The 23,246-nt window shown below is 44.0% G+C and overlaps 1 protein-coding gene across 1 annotated transcript in view; it reads left to right on the forward strand.

Annotated features, from left to right (window-relative positions):
- The window catches only part of LOC147729873 (ras GTPase-activating protein 4-like), a 625,955-nt gene that overhangs the window by 79,389 nt on the left and 523,320 nt on the right, over positions 1 to 23,246 (forward strand). The window contains exons 2-3 of the mRNA XM_086954787.1: positions 6,783 to 6,839; positions 19,931 to 20,044. Coding sequence (XP_086810913.1) covers positions 6,783 to 6,839; positions 19,931 to 20,044 — 171 coding nt within the window. The remainder of the gene's footprint in view (positions 1 to 6,782; positions 6,840 to 19,930; positions 20,045 to 23,246) is intronic.

Below are 23,246 nucleotides of genomic sequence, written 5' to 3' on the forward strand. Positions count from 1 at the left end.
CAGAAACTATCCAGAACAGCATCCTTTCCCATCAGAGGCCATAGAGGCCAGAAAGCTGTTTCTTTAGGCTGTGTGCCAATGGCGAGTAGCACGCTTGTCAGAGAAAACAATAAGATTTTACTGTTCAAAAAATGTCCTATACTTTTATTTTGATTCTGTAAAATTAAAGCCCTATTTCAGAAATGATGATACTTTTTCACTAATATTTCTACTAGCAATTCTTCAAAAATTCAGTTATAATAGTATTTCTTTCAACTGGTAAAATTGAAAAACGCTACAGCTCATTGCCATTCAAAACCATAAGGATCACTTCGTCTTCCTTGGAATAAGGAGGCAGGTGGAAACAAACGGTGTTCTGGGTCATGATACCAGGACTTGAAAAGAATTGAACCCCGATGGGTCACTCTATAATAAAATTAGTATAAAGCATAAATAATAAGCTTCTTGTGTCTGGAGAAAGACGAGTTTAAAACAAGCTGTGTTTGGGATATTACATTTCTTGGAAGGAGATGTGTCCTAGCGTCTACTGTTGCCAATTTGGTGCCTGGGGAACCAGGTTTGAAACTGAGACTCCACTCATCATCCTGCGATTCAGGACAAATCACTTAGGGACTGATTTAATCCTTGGTGGTAAGAATCCTCTGTCTCATAGGAGCCCCAATTGGGCTAATTCTTCAGTTTCCGTATGATCGGAGATACTCCTAAGCTCCTAATGAGGGCCTTTGTGTACAATTTATCATGTTCTGATGACATGGTCTACAGTGATTGTTCAGGTCCTGATTCCTAAAATAACATTGAATTAACTTTATTTACTTTACCGAACTATATAATCGGTTAATATTACATACTGAAACCGTCATTATAGAACACGTATTTAGCGTGGCACATTCAAACTCCTTACAGTTACTCTCTGTATAAAAACTATTAACGATTTTGGAAATCGTGAATAAAACCACAACAGTTTTCAGACCGATAAAAAGTCTAGCACATCTACAAACCTAATCAATCATTAGATTTTCCTCTTGGTACTGTCCTTTAACTCTCTTTTGGGACACCACTATAGGCACTCTTAACAGTTCCTCAGCTTTGCTTATTTGTATATTTGGATATTCTGTTTTTTTAGGGTGCTCTTGGTAGAAAGGATATTTGAAACATTACAGTAGTTTTTCCTACAAGTATTTCCAGTGCATCTGTCTCTACTTTTTTGTGTGCCCTTCCTCGCAGGACCCCATGCCTACTTTCTCTAGTTGCTCTTGGATGCCCCAGCTTTTGAAGCGAGGACTTCTGGGTCCTGCTCACGTCATGGCGAGCTCAAAGATGGCTGACCTGTTGATTCAGTGTGGGAACCGCTTCCCCTCGTTCTTCCTGTTTATATAAACATCCTTTCTGGAACGGTTTGAGTCTTTCAAGGTGGAAAATCGTTCTCAGCCTTTCTTGAACGTCAGGAAATGGCTGTGCCTAGATAAGCTCTGGCTGCGGACTCCAGGCCACAAACATGCACCCTGCTAGGCAGTGCTGGCTTTGAGAGCCGCACACTGCTTTAAGGCGAGGAAGCCCCGAGTTACACACCAGAGAAAAGAAAAGTGAGAAAAAAAACACTTTGGGTCGGAGGCTAGAACAGAAAGAGGCTTCGGACAGCCTGACACGAGACAAGGTGCAGAATCATGGGACCATGACAACTGGGTAAATAAAGGCTGCTCAGACAGCCTGACACTTAAGACAAAAGGGGTTCCTCAGACCCTGACACCTAGGCAAATCAAAGCAAAACCAAAGGGTATGATGTACGCAGTGTTGAACATTGCAAGCACTCATCCCCAGTCAACTGATCTGGGTTTAATCCATCATCATTCTTTAGCTCGCTCCGCCACCTCAGTTCAAGAAAGGCTATATGCAAATCAGTCTGACCCTTTGCCTCATGCGAACAGTCCAGCCCGAACTGCCAAGCCATGTCTTCCCTGGACCGGAAACAAGCTTCCTGGGAACCGGTTTCGGGCTCACAGCCCTCATCAGCCAGGCTATTTTGAATCCAGTGGCAAAGTGAGCAAGGGACTCACGTCTGGGTATACCCTGCCAAATTAGGGCGAACAAAGCAAAACCAAAGGGGATGATGGACAGAGTGTTGAACATTGCAAGCACTCACCCCCAGTCAACCGATCTGGGTTTAATCCATCATCATTCTTTAGCTCACTCTGCCACCCCACTTCAGACAAGGCTATATGCAAATCAGTCTGACCTTGTGCCTCATGGGAACAGTCCAACCCGAACTTCGAAGCAATGTCTTTCCTGGACCGGAAACAAGCATCCTGGGACTGGTTTCGGGCTCACAGCCCTCATCAGCCAGGCTATCTTGAATCCAGTGGCAAAGTGAGCAAGGGACCCACGTCTGGGCATACCCAGCCAACTTAGGGCGAACAAAGCAAAACCAAATTGGATGATGGACGGAGTGTTGAACATTGCAAGCATTGGATCTGGGTTTAATCCATCCTCATTCTTTAGCTCACTCTGCCACCCCAGTTCAGACAAGGCTATATGCAAATCAGTCTGACCCTGTGCCTCATGGGAACAGTCCAGCCGGAACTGCCAAGCCATGTCTTCCCTGGACCCGGAAACAAGCATCCTGGGACCGGTTTTGGGCTCACAGCCCTCATCAACCAAGTTATCTTGAATCCAGTGGCAAGGTGACATTGTTTTGCATTCTGTCCATCAACATTTGCATTTGTTACGAGTGGGACGGGTATGCTCAGACGTGAGTCCCGTGCTCTTCATGCTACTGGAATCAAGCTATCCTGGCTGATGAGGGATGATGCTTGTTTCCAGTGCAGGGAGGACCTGGCTTGGCAGTTCGGACTGGACTGTTCCCATGGGGCACAGGGTCAAGACTGATTTGCATATGGCTGGGTTCAAACTGGAATGGCATGGTGAGCAAAAAAACTATGGATTTAGGCCCATATCTCTGTACTGGGGTGAATGTATGACATTGTTCTGCCTTCTGTCCATCAACTGTTGTTTTTGCATTTGTCACGCCGAGTAAGACGGGTATGCTCAGATGTGAGTCCCGTGCTCTCCATGCCACTGAAATCATGCTATCCTGGCTGATGAGGGCTGAAAGCCCGAAACCGGTCCTGGGATGCTTGTTTCGAGTCCAGGGAGGACCTTGCTTGGCAGTTCGGGTTGGACTGTTCCCATGGGGCAAAGGCTCCAGACTGATTTGCATAAGGCTGTGTTCAAACTGGGATGGCATGGTGAGCAAAAAAACGATGGATTTAGGCCTAGATCTCTGTACTGGGGTGAATGTATGACATTGTTCTGCATTCTGTCCATCAACTGTTGTTTTTGCACCTGGGCAAATTAAGGCTACTCAGACAGTCAGACACCTGAGTAAAGAAGTGTTCCTCAGAACCCTAAAACAAGACATCAGAGCAAATCATGCCTGCCAGTCTGCCGAACGTAACACCAGCCACACCATGTAACGCCTCAGCAAGGCTTTGACTGGTACAAACGTAACCGAAGAGTACATAAACTAAGAGAGTATGCTGTTTTACTCATGCAAGTAAAAAGCACATGCACAAATAAGCAAATCATGAGGTGTCTAACCTGTCCACGGAATTACACTAACAAACTTCTCTCGTGTAGCACTGCATAGACCTGCACTCATTTTACACTTTCAGAATAAGCACAATAGTAGAAGTGATAGTGAATAACAGGGAGGCATCCACATACTCGATGCCCTCTTCTAATCTGCAGGTTATGCTAGCATTTCTAAAGTAACTAGATGTCCCTAGACTTGCTGTCATGGGCACAACATCCCATGAGCCACCTGAGAAAGACCCAGAGGCATTAACACGTTTTTCCCTCAGTTCTCTCTCCAGACATCATAAAATTGACGAACACTTCCATCGTAAAGGGTAAAGTCCTGGCACCCAGTAAACCTGTCATTATCACTCCTCTCCTTGAAGAAGCCAATGCAGAGCCAAAGGTCCTGATCTGTCTTAAACCACTCTGAAGGTCCACACAAATCAGACCAGTGATTGGCTCAAAGATAGCTTTGCCCTTAATCAAATTTGGAGAGGGGACTGAACCTAAAACATGTAACAAATTCATCCTCGCTGTAGACAAACAAGCGCAGATCTGGCTTTACCTGGAGAAACTGGATTCTTACCAACATTAATGGTCCGGTCCACTCTTGTCATAAACTAGGTATCCTCCTGGTATATGTATTACCATAAATTATTTTGTTTGTAATGAGGAACAAGTATATTATTCTCGCAGGTGTTTTTCTATGTAATTTTTTGATCCTCAGCAACTAGACTTTATAAGTATTACTATTATTACACCCACCTTGGAAACCGAAAATTTGTTTATAAATGGACCAAACTTATTATGTTTCCCGGGTCTAATAAGGATCTCAGTAGCACAAATGTCCATTATTATTGCCTTGTAAGTTGAGCATGGGGATAAATCATGCTTTTTTTTAGATATTTAATCATTTACAGCCAACACGTTTCGTGGTTACTGCTCATTGTATGAGGGATTGCCCTAAAACTCTATCCTTTCTGGAATCACTCTGTTATGTTAATGCGTTGCTGAAAATTCAATAAACAGATATTACAATAAACAAGTCGCGCTTCTTTATTCTGTCCACTATTCAATTAGGGTGTGACTCTTTCTCTCTGAACATTCTATCGCCCAAAGCCCTCTTACACTTCTCAGTGTCATAGTGTGGAGAGGTTTTCTGCTGCAGAGGCAAGACAGTGTATCCCTTTGTAAAATGCTGATAACAATCCAATATGATTTATCAGTGTAAAGACGTGTCTTTGTGTGAGTGCCGTTAGCAAATCAAGTCAGCTTCAAGCGCCACTTCCATCACTGATACAGTGATGCTCAAATAAAACCAGCAGCGGCTCCTCCGCAAGGCAGAGGAGCGTCGCATCCCACTGACAAAGCGGGAAAAAATGATAATAAATGTAATGTATTATCATATTATTTTTCTTTCCTTGCTAAAGCTAGCCAGGTCTGTGCGGGACCATTATGACAGCAGGGGGGGAAGCAATGAAGCACTGCAAGTGCGCATGATGGTTTGGCCGGCCGTCTTAGGCCGGCCAAACCGTCATGCGCACTTAGGTTTCTCCAACCCAGCTGGGTTGGAGAAACTGCACAGACTCCACTGGGAATGTCTGAGCGGCAAACCGAGCCACTCAGACCAATCCTGGCGCTTCTCTTACGCTATTGAAAGCAGTGCCGGGATTGGATGGGAAACCTGTGCTGATGTCCCAGGGACTGCTGGGACACCATTTGGAGAGGAAAGGAGCACCTAGGTGGACGGCAACATCAGCGGCAGGACAAGTACGTTTTTTTCTTTAATTATTATTTCCCTAATCCGATTCCCTCCCACTTCTCCCACCCCGCACTTGAGTTTTGTTGCAGCCGCCACTGAGTAAAACTATGTAGCACATTTTCAGTATTCATCCATGTGTTCCTAGTGGCGATGCGTCCATAATGTTTAATGAATCGCCCACATACCTGCTGCTGCGTATTTAATTAGCAAAGTTTTCTTATAATGACTTGTTACTGTTTAACAAACAGTAGTGAATCAGTTTCTCCTGAAAACTCTGTAGTTGTGCCAGTGCCTAGTGTCACTTTTCTTCAGTTTTTATTCTGCCAGGTTGATAGCTGGTATCTACAGGTGCATGACATTCTCTAAAAATCTAAAATATCTGACAAAACAGTGTTGTAAACAGTTTTACTAACTGGTTCTGCCATTTTCAAAGACGAAACTTTATACCATTTCTCTAAGGAGTCATTTAATAAAATATGTTTGATGCATTCTGTTATTTGAAAGACTCAAGACTTTTCAGAGTTCCTCTGCTTTAAATGTGTGAATGTCCAGTTGCTGATATACTTCTGTGTAAATGCTCACAAGGGAAGGCAGGCACAGAGAGATGAAGGGGCTTGAAAAGGTTACACACTGAGGTCAAGAGGGTAGCATCAGACCGTTCGCGGTCTCCCTGGTTTTAGGAATACTCAGTGTGTATTTACAGTACCATTTTGTAAAACCAGGTGAATATGTTAAAGTAAATCTGCTGCATCCCCCCCAAGTAATTCGCAAGACCCTTTCGCAGAAATTCATGTTGGACCCCAGGGCATAATTACAGCCCTTCGTATACAGAACTTTGCACTGCTTGCAACGCTGGCATAAGGAGAGCTGGCTTACTTGGAGCACCGCAGGGGCCTTAACAGCCCACACTTGAACAGAGCCCGAGCCCCTCAGGCACTTGACACACGCACAGAGCCTTCACATTCAGTGCATCTTATATTCAGAAACATGGCACAGTCAGACTGACATGACCCAAGCTCGGATATAAGGAACATCCGTCCATGACAAGAAATGGGGCAGATGGAATGTTTAGCAGAATAATCAGCTTTCTGTGGCCTCTCCATGGACACGTGGATTCATATACATTCCTCGGCCGTGTCACACAATGCCCCTAGTTAAAACAAGGTATTAACTAGCATCATTTTAAAGGCTTGAGGACCGTGGAAACTGCGCTATTAAACATAATTGACCAGTAATGCTTCCCACCGCTGCCACCCCCAAGGTCACTTTGAGGTCTACAGATGAACTCCGCGTAATCGCCACCTCATTCTCAGCGTTCCAACGAGTGTGCTCAGTTTTTTAGGATGCTTATCTGGCTATATTCTAAATTCTGTTCTGTTGTGTAAAAAGTATAATCACATTATTTCCTCAGTAATTACCTGACCAGAGAACTGTATTTTCTTTGCAGAACTGGCAGCAGTGACCCCTACTGCATTGTGAAGATTGACAATGAAACCATCGTGCGGTAAGTCCCCCTCACCCCGTGTTCAACAAAGGAGAGTTTGGGTATCAAGAGCAGAGCACAGAGGTCGATCCGGGTGAACCAGACCATCATTGCTAGTTCATAGTCATTTGTCTGAGTGTAGATTAATCGAGTTTTAAATATAGACCCACAAAAATATCAACTACAATATTGTCGTGGAACGTATATATGAGTAAGTATAGATTTATTATTTTTAAATCCACATGATGTACATACATTAGTGATACCTATTTCAATATCTAAATTGTAACAAATTTCAAAAAGTGGAAAGACCAGCGCACTCACATTTATATCAAAGGTGAACGAAGTATTTATAGTTTAGTGCAGGTAGGTTTAATCTCCTGAGTGTGAGATTGTTGTGAACTGAAAACATAACTAGGATGGAGTTCTCAACAGCATGAGGAAAATACTTAATGACTCACCAGAACTTGCTAGGTGAAGGTGGTTTCTCGCATCTATCGAAAGCGAATATATTTCGATACACGGCAATGCAAAACAACGCATACTTTTGCCACAAAGTTATTAGTGCGCAAGTACCATTACAACACAATTTCTTTCTACGCATACTATTAGATAGCAAGTTCCTGGAAATGCTTTTAAAATGTCATTAGAACGGATCCCTTTACCCCGCATACTTTTTCCATGTATTTTTGTATTAATAAACATTCCTACACTACGCTAAATTCTACATCTAAATACACTATCCTACACAAAACAAACTCAACAACACTACCCTAATCCCTCAAACACTACCCATTCCCCCAGACCTGTCCCTACATACAAACACTACCCTGTACAAACCCCCCAACACTACCATAAACACTATATCACTACCCTACACTACTCAAACACCACTACACTACCCTAAACACTAACAATACCTCCTGCACAACCTTCCCCCAACCCCCAGTCCTGTCCCTACACTCTAACACTACCTGCAATACCCACCTGACACTACCCTAAACCCTAAAACACTACCCTACACTTATTTTTTATTTTTTTTAAATTGTATTTATTTAAAAGGTTTTGTATAGCGCTGGCTGGACCCAAGAGTATCAAATCGCTTTACAGGATTTGGAAATACAGAATAGCAGAAATACTTTAGTACATTGAGGCAAAGAGGCAGGGCAAATTAAAACTTTAAGAAGGTTATATTGGGTCGAAAATTAGGAAGACCTAAATAAAATAACAGATCGGAGATAGTAGAACTGGAAGACAGTAAAGATTAGATAGTATGTGAGAAGGGGGGCAGGCGAGATAAAGAAGGACAATTGTGGAGGGTGCGGGGTAACGGGAAAGCAGGTGAAAGAAAGTGGGGATTATCTGAAAAATAGAAGGGGCAGGGAGATGAAAGAATGTGATGGGGTAGGGGGAGGGAGTGATACTATAAGTAAAGGGGACCGATATTGACAATGTTGGGGGGAAGAATTAGTAGCCACAAACACCACACTACCCTAATCCCTAAAACACTACCCCCTGCACAACCCTCCCCTGACCCCCACTCCTGTCCCTAGACACAAACACTACCCTGCACAACCCACAACACTACCCTAAACCCCAATACACTACTCCTCAAACATAGCAACACAACCCCTAATCCTAAAAGACTACCCCCTGCTCGACCCACCCCTAGCCTAAACCCTTTAAAACTACACAACCCCTCTTACCTCTCTCTCCTCGTGGTTCCTTTCTTTTCCTTCCAGCGTCGTCAGAGGGGCGGTGTTCGGTGCATGATTGATTGATTGATTAATTTTAGAGCTTGTATAGCTCATACTGTCACCCTACGGGTATCCTGGCGCTTCAGACTAGTAAAGATGACCAGTGTGGAAGCAGGTCATAACAGAGAGATAAAAGAGCAGGGGCTTAGGCTTTGGGATAGAGCCAGGTTTTTAGGTTCCTGCGAAACTCTAGCAGGGAGTTGAATTGTCTAAGGCTCTGGGGGAGTTTATTCCACAGACGGGCACCAACCACGCTAAATGCCCTTCCTCCTAACCTAGACCGTTTGACTCTAGAGACCGTCAGAAGGCCGGCACTAGAAGAGCGAAGCTGCCTTATGGGTTGGTACCATGTAAACCTTTCCTGCAGAGGGACAGGACCTAGCTCATGCATCGCTCTAAAAACCAGACAAAGGGACTTAAAGTGAACCCTTTCCCTTATAGGCAACCAGTGTAGCTCTCTCAGAGCCAAAGTTGTGGAGGAGCTCCGTTGCCTACCAAGGGCCAGTTTAGCTGCTGCAGACTGGATTCTTTGCAACTCCTGAAAAATGTATTGTGGGGCCCCCAAATACAGGGAGTTGCAATAGTCCAGCCTGCTTCACACGGTACTTCTTACCACCAGTGAGCGTGACTCTTTGGGTAGTAATGGGGGTATTTTACGTAACATACGTAATAAGGCAAAGCATACACTGGCGGTCTTATTTGTCTGTGATTCCATCTGAAGATCGTCCTCAATCAGCACCCCCAGATTAAGTACCTTACTGGCCGGGGTTACTGGTTCCTCCTCTGGAGTAAGTCTAAACTCGGGTGGAAATTGTCTAGGCATCCTACCAGAGGAGCAGTAGACCACCTCATTCTTTCCACTATTAAATTGCAAAGAGTTTCTTCTGAGCCAGTCAGTCGTCCGCGGCATGCATTGCTGGAACATGTCCAGAGATAATGCATGGTCACCTTCTAAAGAGAATGCCAATTGTGTGTCGTTGGCATAATTGACTAGGCAGACTTCAGAAGACTTTATAATGGGGAGCAGGGGTTGCAGATAAACATTAAAAAGAATAGGACTAATCGCAGATCCCTGCGGCACCCCATGGATGACTGGGAATTTACTCGAGGAGAACGGTGCTAAGGTTACCACCTGCTGTTTTCTTACTAGATAAGATTGAAGCCATTACAATGCCCAACCTTTCACTCCTATCCTCTTAAGCCTTTCCACCAAAATGGGATGGTTCACCGTGTCGAATGCGGCTCTTGGTGAGGAAACGGAAGAGCCTCAGTTCCCTCACAACGATGTGGATCGCATTAAAATGCTTGTGTTATAACTACGTATGCGATGCAATAACATGTGTAGTAAAAGCTACAAGTTGTTACAGCGCATGCGTTGTTACACTTGCGTTGTAATGGCATGCAGAGTAAAAGTCTCATACTAATAGCTGTTTACCATGGAAAGTGTGCATGACTTTTCTACGTACAATATATAGATAGGTTTTGCAGTGAATTTAGTCTCTTTCATTAATAATTAACATTACACTTGTAGGAATGAGCCCCTGATGAAAGGCACCGCCCGAATTGCATTGGGCACATCATTACATGGACCACGGGGTCAGAACTGAAAAAGTTGTTATGTGAAAATAACGTTATAAAGAAAAGAGAAAAGATAAAGAAATAATAAATGAAAATTTTGAATTACCATTGAATCACATCTTTGAATTATTGACATTTTGTTGAGTTGAGTACAGATTGGAGACGCTTTCCATTGATTGAGGAGAACACTTATTTTCAATATCTATATTCTAACATACAACCGCTCTGTCTGTCCTGGTGGGCAGTCTCATGGTCAGTCCTCTTCTGTCGGCGTATATTATTCTCTCATAGGCCATCGTCTGACCCACCTGACAGGGAAGTGACTTTTGCTTAGTTCTGATGCTCTTCATTGTCCAATAGACATCTCAGCTACTGGGGTGGCTAGTGGTGTTTCGTCTGGTGTTCACAGTGGGAAGACTGTAAAAAGACAGCACAGTACAAAGTAGGTAAATGGCAAAGGACAAGGTCTGTCCAAAAGTCAAACACAGGCATTGGAGAAAAACAAATGTTACATTGAGGTGCATGGAACATAGCAGGGGAAAGCAAGTTTCCATATTCATGCTAACAAAGCTGGTCCAGTGTGTGGGGAAAAATGAAGGAGGAAGAATGGGTCCACTCAAGTCCACCTCCCTGGGCAACAAGCCAAAAAATAAAAAATTGTGTGGCGTACGTGACCTTGAAACAATGGACCCATAGCTCCAAAATAAACCAGTATTTTAGTTAGAGTACAATGGTAGTGGAGAATCCAAACAAAATGGTGAATTTCTCATCGACGCTGCTTACATTTCTGCCCGAATTTGTGCACTGTCCATCATGGTGGACACCAGCAGCAGACTCCAGCATTGGAGATGACTCTGACTTGCCGGACGTCAGCGACTGACTCCCATTCTACAGTAACTTCTTTGCCACTTTGTCTGGGTATTTCATTCCATTAAAGTCTGCCATGGAATTTCAGGTAAAGGTAGGTATAATGTTAATAATATACCGGGATAAATGCCATAGTATCTTAGGAATACTACCATGTGGGCACTGACAGTGTGCCTCGCATTGATGGTCCCTTTCATTGGCCTAGTATGCTTACAGAATTTAACAAACATTTGTGGATTTTCCCCCAGAGTGTTGTCTTCGCCTAAGTGGTTCTACCCTTGGTACATAGAGCCACTTTTGTGGAGAAACCACTTGGATGGGCAACCATAGTGTGGCAAATGTTAAGTCACGGTCAGACCCAGCATAGTTATAAACTGGAGCTGTCTCTTGAAGGGACTTTACGCGCTGTGCACTTTTCACTTTGGATATTCAGGTTTCCCCTTGTTATGAGAAATGCATAAAAGGATGGGAAAGGCTTGACTGTCTCCTGGGAGAATGTGGGAGCCAAGTTCTGGCTGTAAACTAGGTTTACGCAAGTGAGAGGGTCAACCATGAAATGGTTATGCATATTATTCATGAGTGAATTAATATGTCGGGTTAGGTGAGGGTGTTCTGTGTTCTCGACTAGGTCTCCATTTTGGGTCTGTAGAAACCCCTGCCCACCGAGGTAACAACATGGAGGCAAAGCTGAATAGGAGTTGGGCAGACACTCACTTGTCATGTTCAGTTGTTCCTAAGGGTCCACGCTATGGTGAGTATAATCAGTGGCATCTGACCGAGCTGAGTATCACTCACTTTAAGCCTCCTGAACCATAGTCACTCATCTATTTATTTAATTAATGGGACTGGGGATGCTGTACAGTGTGCTGGTATTCTGCAATTATCAGACTAGGTTTCAAGTCTTCAGCTGCACTCAAATGTTTTGGGAAAAGCCATGTTTTAAGCCCTTTCCTAAATTGAGTTCAATCAGCAGAACTTTACAGGGCGGCTAGTAGTTTGTTACATAATCAATCTGGTCACACCGGCCATTTTGGCTGAAGACTAGTGCAAGTTCCTGTTCGGTATATGCCATTTTAGTCGTTTCTACAGGGGAATTGGTCCAGTACCATGAAGGGGTTTAAAAACAAGGCAAAGAGATTTGAGCATTACTCTTTATTTTAGTGGCAGCCAATGTAGTCCTTTCAAAGTCTGAGATGCAGAGAACCTTCTAGGCCTATTTAAGGCCAGCTTGGCTGCCACTATTTGGACTCCCTGAAGTTGCTTAATTAGGAACTTCGGGGCTCCTAGCAGCAGGGCATTTCAATAATCCAACCTACTCAAAATCACACTGCGTACTACTGGTGCTGTAGATGAAATAGGAGGCAAAGGGAGGATCTTACGCCGTGCTCTGGTTAGGGAAAAGCAGATTCCAGCCCTCTTGTTGGCATAAGACCCCAAACTGAGTTTCCTATCAAACGTTACAACCAAATTATCAGACCGTCTCTGAAGGCACCAGAGTCTTGTCTGAAGACACTTGTCAGAAGTTGGGTGGAAACCTTGGATGGAGAACAATCATTGGCAAAGTTAACCAAATTAACCCTCTCCTACTCCATCAAGACACCAGATGCTGTGATGTTGGAACTCACTCAGGGAATGATTACTGAGGGTGAGGGTGGACCTTGCTAGGGGTACAACTTAGTCTGCATGGCGGATGAGGCAGTCTTGTTCAGAGGCTCTTCGCTGCAGATGCTAGCATGTTGTCTGCAGTTGCTCGCTGTACCAGGCCATGTGCATCTTGGAACCCCGATGAGCTCTCCAGGTAGGGCTGCCTGCATCCGAGCTCTAAAGTGTGCTTGGCTTTGCAAGTCCCTTGTATGCTTCTTGATTTAGTATCCACTCATTTGCATCGGTGCAGCCATCTCGGTCACCATCTCTGACAACGCAACACTTATACACAGTAGCTATATGTCTGAACTCATCTTCCACCAGACGTCACAAAGCATCCTACTTTCGATCGCACAAGCACAGGAGAGCAAGATTATTAAAGAGACACAATTCCTGAAAGATAGCACGCAGATCTGCGAGCCGGCTTCGTAGGAGTAACAAACGATGACCGGTCTGGCTCGTCTTCTTATTTTAAGCTGCATTCAGCCCTTTTGTAATCCCTTTTTCACATCTTTCTCTGCTTTATTGCACAGTGGCCGTTCCGTGCCTTCTGTTCTACAACCGGTCAGGTTGACATTCCGTGAATAGCAGCTTTTGGTGTGCTGCGTGTCTGTATGCAAGGAGGGCTGTTCTTTCCCCATCAGTACAAATGTTAATAAGCGATTTGTACGTATCTAAGTTGTTTTATGTAGCATGAATTCCACTCAGATGGGTTTAAGAGCACTAGATCAATCACTACAGCTTGCATCAATCTAACTAAAATCACATATCAAGTTGAAAACACAGGTCAGAACACGTAAAGAAATTACAAGATACAGTCACTATATTGCTGTGTAAATTGACAACAAACCAATGTTTCTAGCTGACACATGTTAAAAAGAGAAAAAGCACCACAACAGTAGGACCGGCAAACAATGATGTCAGTTTACAGTCAGTAAGGCACTAAGTAATGCATCGCACATTAACTGGGACAGTTAGGTAATGCCCAGATTACTTACTTACGTAGATTCTTCAATATTCCATTTATCCCTCCATGTCCCAATGCTGAATGAGTATGTACCACCACCCCCATCTCCCCCGGCACCACATGACCTAGATCATCTAACATAGGTCCTGATTAGGATGTCGATCCAGCTGAGCAGTCCGACCGTTGCATTATGTCGCTCGGATCGTAGACCTTACAGTAGGGGCGGTGCCTGCTCATGCCGCAGAGATTACAATGTCCCTTTCCGATGGCCTTTCCATGGCAGTCCGACTGCCATGGAGAGGCTGTTGGAAACAGACTTTGGGGGCCCCTTGCTGGGCCCCCGTCCCACCTTGGCCTACACTATGAGGCCAAGGGGCACAAGTGGTGCCGCCCGTAACATCCATGCCCTGTGAGCTAAGCACCCTGGCAAACGGTGCAGGGATGTTTGTAAACATGCCTTTTGCCATTGGGACTTGTGATGCAACCCTTTTCTGGGCTTCAGCACAAGCATCAGTGGCAAAAGGCATGTCTGACCGCCTGCACAGCAGTCGGATAGTAATTTTGGGGGCGGGACTGCCGACTACCTGTCGGCCGGTCCCGTTCCCGCAACAATATCGGTTGGGCGCTGGTACGACCACCATCATAATGAGCCCTATAGTTTGTACCCCCATGAGGGCCTGGCTCGTGCTGTTTAGGGTCCTGAGAAAAGTTTAGTACTGAGATATTCAGAGGTCAGATGGGGAAGGAATTTCTAAGTCAAACAAGGCATTGGAGCAACTGCAGGGACCCCCCATTGGAAGTCACCTGGTCTCATCTGTTCAGGCCTGTAACCGCTAACAGAGCCGCATTCAGTCTTTCTGGAGCCTCAAAACATCATTTTTGGTGAGACTACCATAAAGGGCATGACATAAGTCCGACTTCAGTTACAAGGCTGCTCTGGTCAGAAGGCACACTGGGATTTAAATGAAAGGGGTAAGGTATATTTTAGTTAGACTAATTGAAAGAAACATCTGGTTACATACGAGGTTGTTATTATTTTTAGTGCAATGGATGCAGTGCCATTTGGGGCAACGGGTGTGAGGGGCCTGTTGCACCAAAATCAGGACCAACAAGCGAGCAGGTGGCCCGTTTCCCTTGCCTACCCTATAGTCAGTGGTTCCATTCTATATAATCCCTTCGGTGCTCATGATGGAATGGTTCCGTCATGAGCACCGGTGCTCCTGTGCTCATGACTGAACCATTCCGCCATGAGGACAGGGGCACAAAATCCCTACAGCAGAGGGAGTTCCATTTTTTTGGGAGGCCTCTGGAGGTGGGGAAGAGATTCCCCAACTTCCCGAGGCCGTTCCCTGGTTTTCAATGTAATGAAGATCGCGCACATGGCGCGCTGTCGTCATTACATTGAAAACAAAACAGAAACATAGTTTCAGTTTCAGTGTTTCAGTGATAGTGGGGCTATCTCAGCCCCCGAGCACAAAAACACTTGGGAGAGGTATCTTTGGAAAGGGGAAAATGGTACCTCACTTGTGTGGGTAGACATAGTGGCTGCAACAGGAAATCGCCCAAACCGTACTGTGGAAACCCCAAAATTACCTATAACAAAACTTCCTGGTTTTGGGGGGAGGGGAGCACCTGGGGTTTTGGCCCCAGGCTCGCCGCCATCTAGGGAAACCTACCAAACCCACACATTTCTGGAAACTAGACACCCTGGGGAGTCCAATGAGGTATGGCTTGCGTGGATCCCCCAACGTTTCTGTACCCAGAATCCCCTACAAACCTCAAATGTAGCTGAAAAAAACACATTTTCCACATATTTTTGTTTGAATTCACTGTGGCGGCACAAATGTCCTACCCCACAGCGTTCTCCTTAGTGTCCCGATTAATATGATAACTCACTTGTGTGGGTTTCCAATGCAGAATTGGCTAAAAACGTTTTAAAAATGTAGCGCCTAGAATTCTCAGTGCTATACCCTTATTCCCTATGTTTTGGACTCACCTCAGTCACAGGCCCTTGCCCCACCCACACCTGAGGTATCATTTTACTCAAGAGACTGAGGGGAACACTGTGGGGTAGGACATTTGTGCTGGCACAGTTATTCCACCCAAAAATATTTGGAAAATGTGTTTTTTTAAGCTAAATTTGAGGTTTGCAGGGCATTCTGGGTAGGAAAATGTCGGGGTATCTGCACAAGCCATACCTTGCTGGACTCCCCTGGGTGTCTTATTTTCAGAAATGTGTGGGTTTGGTAGTTTTCCAAGATGGCCACCGAGCCCAGGGCCAAAAATCCAGGTGATTCCTCTTGCAAAACCAGGGTGTTTTGTGATAGGTCATTTTGGAGTCTTCTCAATACGTTTTGGGCCCTTGCCTGTCACGGGCACTTGACCTACCCACGCAACTGAGGTATCATTTTTATCGGGAGACTTGGGGGAACGCTTGTTGGTAGGAAATTTGTGGATCCACGTGGATTCCAGAACTTTCCCACACAGAAATTTGAGAGCTAAATTTGAGCTTTGCAGGGGATTCTGGGTAGGAAAACTTGGGGGGACCCACGCAAGCTATACCTCCCTGGACTCCCCTGGGTCTCTAGATTTCAGAAAAATGTGGGTTTGGTGGGTTTCTCTAGACGGATGCCACGTTGCATTTTGGCCAGTTTCCTGTCACGGACACTATGCCTACCCACACAGGTGTGGTACCATTTTTCTCAGAAGACTTTGGGGAATGTGGGGTGGGTGGAAATTTGTAGATCCACGCAGATTCCAGAACTTTCCACCACAGAAATGCGAGGAAAATGTGTTTTTTTGACAAATTCTGAGGTTTGCAAGGGATTCTGTGGAGAAGGGTGGCTCAATGGTTAGAGTGGCAGACCCTGATGCAGAGGTCTGGCCCGGACCAGGGTTCAATTCCCGCCTCAGCGGGTCTTGGGCTCAATTTCCCTGGACCTGATAATTCTCGCCTCGGTGCCTATTCTAATCATGGGTCCCACTCTGCAACTCTGGGCAACAGCTTGCTTAATCTCCACAACGGCCCCAACAGCGCTAGGATGCCTGGCTTCACCTTGGGGGTGCCCAGGAGTGGGCACTTCACAGGGAAAGGCCAGGAAGGGTTCCACAGCGGTATGTGTACAGCGTCTTGAGACCCCTTTGGGGGTGATTCGTGCGCTATATAAGCACTACATTTACATTTACATTTACATACTGGGTAACAGAACCTTGTCAGAGCCAGTCAAGTCACCCCATCCTGGATTCACCTGGGTGTCTAGTTTTCAAAAATGTGTACGTTTGCTAGGTTTCCCTAGGTGCCGACAGAGCTAGGGTTCAAACTCTACAGTTAGGCACTTTGCAAATAAAGGGTAAGTTTTCACTATGAAAATGTCTTGTGTCCACGTTACGTTTTGGGCTATTTTCTGTCGCAGGCCCTAGGCCTACCCACACAAGTGGGCACCATTTTCTCTAAGGACTTTGGGAAATGCGTGGTGGGTGGAATTTTGTGGATCCACGCAGATTCCAGAACTTTCCACCACAGAAATATGAGGAAATTGTGGGGTTTTTGGACACATTTTTAGGTTTGCAATGGATTCTGGGCAACAGAACCTGGTGAGAGCCAGTCAACTCACCCTATCTTGGATAACCCTGGGTGTCTAGTTTTCAAATATGTATAGGTTGCCCTAGGTGCTGGCAGAGTTAGGGTTCAAAATCTACAGCTAGGCACTTTGCAAAAAATGGATCCGTTTTCACTGTGAAAATGTGGTGTGTCACATTGCATTTTGGGCCGTTTCCTGTCGCAGGCACTAGGCCTACCCACACATTTGAGGTACCATTTTTCTCGAAAGACTTTGGAAATGCGGGTTGGGTGGAATTATGTGGATCCACGCAGATTCCAGAACTTTCCACCACAGAAATATGAGGAAATTGTGGGTTTTTTGGACACATTTTTAAGTTTGCAATGGATTCTGGGTAACAGAACCTGGTGAGAGCCTGTCAACTCACCCTATCCTGGATAACCCTGGGTGTCTAGTTTTCAAATATGTATAGGTTGCCCTAGGTGCTGGCAGAGTTAGGGTTCAAAATCTACAGCTAGGCACTTTGCAAAAAATGGATCCGTTTTCACTGTGAAAATGTGGTGTCACGTTGCATTTTGGGCCGTTTCCTGTCGCCGGCACTATGCCTACCCACACATTTGAGGTACCATTTTTCTCGAAAGACTTTGGAAATGCGGGTTGGGTCGAATTATGTGGATCCACGCAGATTCCATAACTTTCCACCACAGAAATGTGAGGAAAATGTGTTTTTTTAACAAATTCTTGGGTTTGCAAGGGATGCTGGGTAATAGAACCTGGTGAGAGCCAGTCAAGTCACCCCATCCTGGATTCCCCTGGGTGTCTAGTTTTCACAAATGTATAGGTTTGCTAGGTTTCCCTAGATGACGGCAGAGCCAAGGTTCAAAATCTACAGCTAGTCACTTTGCAAAAAAGGGTCAGTTTTCACTGTGAAAATGTGTCCACGTTGCGTTTTGGGCCATTCTCTGACGCGGGCCCTAGGCCTACCCACACAAGTGAGGTACCATTTTTATTGGGAGACTTAGGGTAACACAGAATTGTAGAGTAACTGTTATTACCTATTCACATTCGATGCATTTCTGCCTTCCAAATGAAAGACAATGTGTAAAAAAGAAGTCATTTTGAAAAATGACCTATAATTCTCATGCTAGGGATGAGGGGAGGGGAGAAACAAAATTATATATAAATTTATATTTTTTTGTTCTGTTTGCATTTCTTAATTTTTGTTTGGAATGTTTTGCTGTGCACATTTAATAATTAACAAAGGATACTTTTTTCACAATTTTGGAAATGTGCACATATCTACTGTTTCTAAACTCTATATTTTGTTCCAATTTTAGAAATACATAGGTGTCTTTCATAACGATTTTTCCATGTATATATTTTCCCAAATTAATTGATATGTACCCACACAAAATAAAAAAAACATTGCAAGACACTGCTCAGTTCTTGGCTCTGGGTTCGTCGGGTTCTTGGTGAACCTACATTTCCTATATATTCCCACAACCCGAAAGGTCCAGAATATGTAACGGTATATTGCTTTCAAACAGTTGTCATAATTACAAGAAGTTACAGATGAAAACGTTGACACAAATGACTGTTTTTTTAAAACTAATTTTCAATCTTTCCTATATTCAACGGTTAGTTTCTATAAAGAAACCTTGAATGATCTACACAAATGACCCCTTGCTGAATTCAGAATTTTGTCTACTTTTCTAAAATGTATAGCTTTCCAGGATCCATTATTGCTTTCATACCCATTTCTACCATTAACTGGAAAGAGGTTGAAAGCACAAAAAATAACAAAAAGAGGCTATGTCCACGAAAAATGCCAAAACTGTTTAAAAAATGTGGGTTTTCTGACAAAAGTCTGCTTGTCCCTGAAAGCTGGGAAGATGGTGATTTCAGCTCCACAAACTGTTGTTTGATACCATTTGCAGGGAAAAAAAACAGATGCATTCATCAGTAGCCCTTTTCCCATTTAAAAAAAAAAAAGAAAATAATTTACCTGTATTTTGGCTAATTTCTGGGTCCCCTCTAGAGGAATCCACAAACCTTGGGTACCTTTAGAATCCCCATGATGTTGACAAAAAAGGACGCACATTTTTGCGTGGATACCTTATGTGGTCAAAACGATACAAGGGTCTGAGCGCAAACTTCCCCAAATAGCCAAAAAAAGGCTTAGCACAGGGGGAAGAGGCCTAGCTGTGAAGGGGTTAACATCTGAGGAGAAAGTGCTGCCTCAGAGTCCACTATCCCTCATAAGTAATCTGTTTTCAAACTACTCTGAAACAATTCACCTGTGGTTAGCCAACATGTGCAGGCATCCACCCTCAGTGCCTGTAGTGAGCAATACTGTTTATTGAAAAATAAACATTGAGCATCTCTACCTACCAGAGATGCAGTTTTACAGAGGAATTCCATGGGGCCTGCTACTCAGGCTGGGTACTTCTGAAGGGATTGTAGATACTTAAGGGTGGATTATGCGCGTAAAGATGGTAGACCATGAACGTCAATAGGAGAAACAGTCATGGAGTGAAATGTGAAAGGTAATGTTGCAATACCCATCTACTGACACCGTTGTGGTATTAGTTGGGAAATTTCAAGAGCCGGGTTGGCAATTATGGCATTAGATTTTGCTGGAAAGGTGCTGTCCCATCAGCACATAGTGGGATGTTGGCTGAGAGAGAGGAGCTGTAATCGAATGAGAGATTTATACATGTCTTTTATCCATTGCTCTAGGACCGCCACAGTGTGGAAGACGCTTTCTCCATTCTGGGGAGAAGAATACAAAGTGCACCTTCCGTCCTCCTTCCACTCCGTCTCCTTCTACGTTATGGACGAAGACGCCCTCAGGTATAGCTGCGCTTTTGGATGATATTCTCCCCTGAGAGCACTGCATGATTGTCGCTTCCCATTTCTTGCGGTCAGAGTTCCTCCAACTTGCAAGGTCACCAGAATTTGTTCAATGGCCCTAATTGCTACTATGGAGAGGTAACTGAAAAAAGCAGCCAGATACAAATTTTAGAAAATAAATTCTTGAAAGATTACTGATGATTCCAATTTGCTCTCCTACAAAATGTTGTCACTCGGAAGTGGGTCTAGACTATGTCAGAGATAGAATAAATATTGCCCATTGATCTTATGGGGAAAGGTATGGACTTTGGAGGAGTTACTATTTTCAAGAGATATCATTAGAGCTGTATGAATTTGGAAAAGGCCCTGTCCATCCCCTGGCTTTGTTATGTCAAGAATACTTTTTATAGGGTCGGCTTGGGACACTATTACGATAATCCTGATGGTATTCAACCAAATATGAATTTTATAATGAAATAAGTACCTCAGACCGGGAAAATGATGCTTTTACCGATGGGTCGTTACTTCATCAGCAATTTTGTCTTTTCCTATTCAAACACAAGCTTGTTTCCTTTTGACTAGGTTTCGTCTTTGCATTTTGCACTTTCTTGTGGCATTTCCCAAACAGGCGAGTTGGTCTGAGAGACTGACTCCCTGTCCTTGTAATAACCTAGCCCAACAAAGTACTATGTACTTTATGCTGTTTTGCACACTTTATAAAGATATTAGGGCTTGCTTTCTTAAGCCTCTTTTAAAGGAAATTTGTCCCTGTTCTTATCAAGAAGGTTTTAATTATCTATGATGTTTGTCCACTACTCTAATTTGTAATGCTGTGCTCAACTTCATTAGAACTGCGCTGTCAATTAGGAAAAGGTATGAATTGTCACTGGAAAATTAACTTGATGGAATGTTGTATTTTATCAAAAATACGTTTTAAAAATTGAGAACTTTGACATGAACTCACCCCAATTTTTGTACAGAAGATTTAAAAAAACAAATTATTAAATTGTTTTATGTATGTATGGAACACTTTTATGATTCATGTGAATCGAAGAAAGTTATTTGAACTGAACAGAACTATGGAGAGGTAACTGAAGGTCACGAGAATTAGTATTCCATGGCCCTAATTACAACTATGGAGAGAGAGCAGATTGGAATTTTGCACCCGGGATCATGTTCGGTAGAGCGCAAATCAGAATTTGAAGCTGTTTGCCAACAAGATCCTTGTCCGTTTTTACCTACTCAAAACCTGTGTTAAAATAGTACATGATTTGCAATTTGTAGCTCAATAAATAGCATGTGTACAAGTAGCACAGTGGCAAATGGCTCCTGGCTTGGAATGCTGTTTCTCGTAATGTAAATGTATGTGTCTTGTAAAGCGCACTGCTGCCCTGAGGCGTCGTGGCGCTGTAGACCGCTGGGGAACCCGTCCTGACTATCCCTGTGAGATGGTCCCTACTGGGTATCTCCAAGGTGAAACCAGGCATCCCCGGCGAATGTGGGGGGCCATTGTAGAGATGAGGCAAGCTAATGCCCAGAGTTGCCGAGTGTGATCCCTGGTTAGAGTCGGCACCAAGGCGAGAATTATCGAGTCCGCTGACCCTGGTCCACGACCCTGCCACGTCGGGAATTGAACCCTGGTCCCGGGCCGTTCTCTGCTTCCGATTCTGCCGCCTCTAACCAGTGAGCCACACCACTCCAGTAATGGCTGGAGTTTGCACCTGAGACAGTCAGCTCTGCAATTGTATTCAAGACCGCTTTCTTTTTGCAGTCTCAGTTTTAGCTGTTCTTACTTCAGTGTTCTTCTAAAAGTTAATGAAGCAATGTGGCATAGTAGGGGTAATTCACCACTTCCGCTTGTCTGAAGCTGTAAGTTGGTTATTTTCCTCCCAATGTTTTCTCTAAACTGGAAAGCGTTTTTTTGAGTTATGTTTTTGTCATTGGCTTCTTATCAACCTATTTATGTTAATATCTTTCATGGAAGGTTACACTTGGAGGATTACCAGTCCACGATAAATATTTAATTACATCATTTTGCAATTGGAGTTCAAGAATATGTAGGGGTGGTTGGCTGGAGAAGGGACTCACCGTGATTACTGGCACACAAACCACCCAATTTGGGTGGTTCTCACCATGAGTACTGGCACATCCAGCAACATCTTTGGATGGTGCTCCTCATGATTACTGGCACCCAAACCACCCAATTTGGGTGATACTCACTATGATTACTGGCACCTAAAGCAACATCTTTGGGTGGTGCTACCCATGATTACTGACACCTAAACCACCCTATTGGGGCGGTGCTCCCCATGTTTGGAGACATCTAAAACACCCTATTGGGGTTGGTGCTCCTCATGATTACAGGCACCTGAAGCACCCTATTTGGGTGGTGCTCACCAAGATTACAGGCACCTACAACACCCTATTTGGGTGGTGATTGCCAATGCTGGAGACATCCAACCACCTAATCGGGGGTGGTGCTCATCATGAATACAGGCACATAAAGCACCCTATTTGGTGGTACTTACTAGTGCTTGGAAGCACGCACAACATCTTGTTTGGACTGATGCTCGCCAAGTGTACAGACATCTAGAGCATTCGACTTGTGGTGCTACTAACCCCATTTACATGCATCTAAACCACTCTATTTGGGGTGGGACTTACCACTTTCACAGGCATATGACGCACTGTTTAGAGTGCTGAACAGAAATGGGGATAGGGAGAATTCTCAAGTACAGAACAGGTCCTTCACATAAAAGAGTCAAGTTAAGTGAGGAATAACTTTATTTCGGTTCAAAAATTCATAAAAGTTTGACAATGTCAATACAATTTTACAATTTATTAAACAATTACTATAAAAGAGCTAAAAGACCATTTATAAGATTACAGCAGTATAATATTATTTACACACAATAATCATTTGAGCAGCATGATGTTACACCAGTAATTATATGCATCTTTTACTCATAGCACTTCCTAATTGCAATAGAAACTTTTATATAGTTGGCTACGGCGATACAAATATCCACGGTGGCCAATGTATGCAGAAAATTAAAACCATCAATATATGAGCAAGGGAGAATATTCCTTAGTAACGGAAGTAAATAGTAGTTCTTGACGATTTATATAAAGTGCAGAATAATACAAAGTGCATTGTGCTTTTAGTCGAAAAGTTATCGCATGGGCAAGACATGAGCTTATC

This window comes from Lissotriton vulgaris, chromosome 2_1, assembly GCF_964263255.1.
Source record: "Lissotriton vulgaris chromosome 2_1, aLisVul1.2, whole genome shotgun sequence".
NCBI classification, from domain to species: Eukaryota; Metazoa; Chordata; class Amphibia; order Caudata; family Salamandridae; genus Lissotriton; species Lissotriton vulgaris.